This window comes from Pimephales promelas, chromosome 15 (assembly GCF_988280905.1).
Source record: "Pimephales promelas chromosome 15, fPimPro1.hap1.1, whole genome shotgun sequence".
Classification (NCBI taxonomy): domain Eukaryota; kingdom Metazoa; phylum Chordata; class Actinopteri; order Cypriniformes; family Leuciscidae; genus Pimephales; species Pimephales promelas.
This window is the reverse complement of record NC_142783.1, coordinates 24140472-24143254: the sequence shown is the minus strand read 5'-3', so window position 1 is coordinate 24143254 and position 2783 is coordinate 24140472. Positions and strand designations below refer to the sequence as shown.

General features: G+C 41.0%; 1 protein-coding gene across 1 annotated transcript; it reads left to right on the top strand.

Annotated features, from left to right (window-relative positions):
- The first annotated feature begins 1077 nt into the window (after positions 1-1077).
- On the top strand, positions 1078-2454 carry htr1d (5-hydroxytryptamine (serotonin) receptor 1D, G protein-coupled). The gene is given in 2 exon segments (XM_039679787.2): positions 1078-1974; positions 1977-2454. Coding segments are annotated over 2 exon segments (1134 nt in total). The 5' UTR covers positions 1078-1178; the 3' UTR covers positions 2315-2454.
- The last annotated feature ends 329 nt before the right edge of the window (positions 2455-2783 follow it).

Below are 2783 nucleotides of genomic sequence, written 5' to 3'. Positions count from 1 at the left end.
CTCTCGTAAGAGAACTACAGTAAATAGAACATTGATCTTCTGATTCATGAATGTTCGACAGCTCTATCTACAAGAGCTCATTCTGCTTTCTCAGTTCTCAGCATTTTCTCATTTTAAATTAATTATATTTACATGTATTATTTAATATTTATTTTTTCATTATTTTAAAATATTATGCATTTTCACACATAAACAACATTTTTGCAACAATAGCTTATTTTAATTATACATGAAACCAAGACAATAAATTCACTTTTTGAAACACCAGGAAAATGTTGGCGTTTAAGACAAAACATTACCAAATCATTCTGTATGCTAATAATTTTACCTGCTAATGTAAGTAATAAGAGCCTAATTTGCATTATTAAAATTAATCTTCTCAGTTTATTTCCAAAGGTGCATCTTAAACGTTCAACTATTGCTTGTAGAGACTAAAATCATGAAGAGTAAAAGTTCTCACTTTTACTTAACTCTCTCTTTTCTTTTTTTTTCTATTCCAGATCTTCACCTGGATTAAGTCATTTCTTCTGGACTGGCAGCTTCACGTGGCCAATATTTAAAACAAGAACTTTTTACATCTTTTGGTGTTCTGAGAAACTGCAGAATCACCTCTCTCTAAACCATTTGCAGCCATCATTGGATATGCGGGGAATGAAGGAATATTCTGATGCATATGTCTGAAACAACAGAGCTTTTGCAGACCAACAGAAGAATAAATTAAAAAGTCTTCCAACCGTTCATTAGAGCCGAAATTGTGGGATCTCCACATTTTTATGGTAGAATACGGGACAATAAAGAAAATAATGAGCAGTGATTTAAGGGCTAAAGGGATATTTTTTATAACTTAGATGAGCACAAAGAGTAATACCCTTTTCTTATTTGTTCTGTGGCATTTAACTTTCTGTGTGTGTCAACATATTCTATAAAACAACATTATAAACAGTCACAGTATATTCAACCATGAAAACAGTCACAGTATATTCAACCATCACAGTATATTCGACCAATATATGTGCTCACATTTATCAGCCATGACCTTCTCAAAGGCAAAGCATCATCAATATCTCAAACCAGCCTACTAAATTACTCTTTCACCACAAGAGGTTTTTATGGAATAATTGATCATTTATGGTAAGAATCATGCATAGATGATGTGAAGCGCTGGTGAACCATGCAATATGGATCTGTTCAACAGCTCAGATGAGTTCTTCCTCATCAATGCTACGGTCAGTCCCACAACCCTGGAGTCCTGGGACGACGCTACTCTCCTCGGCTTTCAGATCTCCATCTCTGCTATGCTAGCAATCGTCACTTTGGCCACTGCTCTGTCCAACGCTTTTGTGATCGCAACCATTTTCCTCACACGCAAGCTTCACACCCCTGCCAACTTCCTGATCGGCTCTCTCGCAGTGACTGACCTCCTGGTGTCCATTTTAGTCATGCCGATCAGCATTGTGTACACGGTCAGTAAGACCTGGACTCTGGGTCAGATCGTATGTGATATCTGGCTATCATCTGACATAACGTTCTGCACGGCGTCCATCTTGCACCTGTGCGTGATCGCGTTGGATCGATACTGGGCCATCACCGACGCCCTGGAATACTCGAAACGGCGCACCATGCGACGAGCGGCACTGATGATCGGGGTGGTGTGGGTGATCTCCGTCTCAATCTCCTTGCCTCCTCTATTCTGGCGGCAGGCTAAGGCACATGAGGAGCTCACAGAGTGCATGGTCAACACTGACCAGATCTCCTACACGCTTTATTCCACATTTGGCGCCTTTTACGTGCCCACGATCCTCTTGATGATTCTCTACGGGCGTATCTACGTGGCGGCTCGCTCCAGGATCTTTAAAACACCAGCGACCAGCGGAAAACGATTCACCGCTGCTCAGCTCATCCAGAACTCAGCGGGCTCTTCGCTTTGCTCGCTGAATTCCACCTCAAATCAGGAGGGACATCTTCATCCTGGAGGAGGGGGGGAGGGGGGTCTCCTCTTTTCACAAACAGTGTGAAAGTGAAGCTGGCTGACAGCGTACTGGAAAGAAAGCGTCTTTGTGCCGCTCGGGAGAAGAAGGCAACCAAAACTCTTGGGATTATCCTGGGTGCGTTTATAGTCTGCTGGCTCCCGTTCTTCGTGTTTACGCTGGTGATGGGAGTCTGTAAAGACTGCTGGTTTGAACCTGTGCTCTTTGATGTGTTCACCTGGCTAGGGTACCTCAACTCGCTCATCAATCCAGTCATCTACACTGTCTTCAATGATGACTTCAAGCAAGCCTTCCACAAACTCATTAAGTTTAAAAGATGCTATTGATGTTACACTCCTCTCCTGTTTTGACACATTCATGACTTAATTAGAGGATTTCTGCTGAAAATACCTGAATCCTGTGAACTTTCATTGTTCATATGCTGTTGAGGTCCCCTGCACTCAGAGCTCCTAAACGCGCATACAGTGTCCGGTCTATGTAGATTATTGTTCTCATGAGACAGCTTGTAAATATCTTGCCATATTGTTGATGCTTCCTCATAGTTTGAATGCATGCTAAGAATACAAATCCTTCACTAGAGAGCAACGTTCTACTGTCTCTGTAACCAATAACTGTTTATAAACTGCCTTATTTAACAGAAACAGAGTGAAATTGATATGAAAGACTATTTAAAAAGAATTCAAATAAATGGTGGTTGCTGTTCCCATAGGAACGCATACATGAGCTCCCTGAGGACTGTGTAGAAGTATATGAATATTAGCATAGACACTCTAAATAAAAATGTTCATTACATAA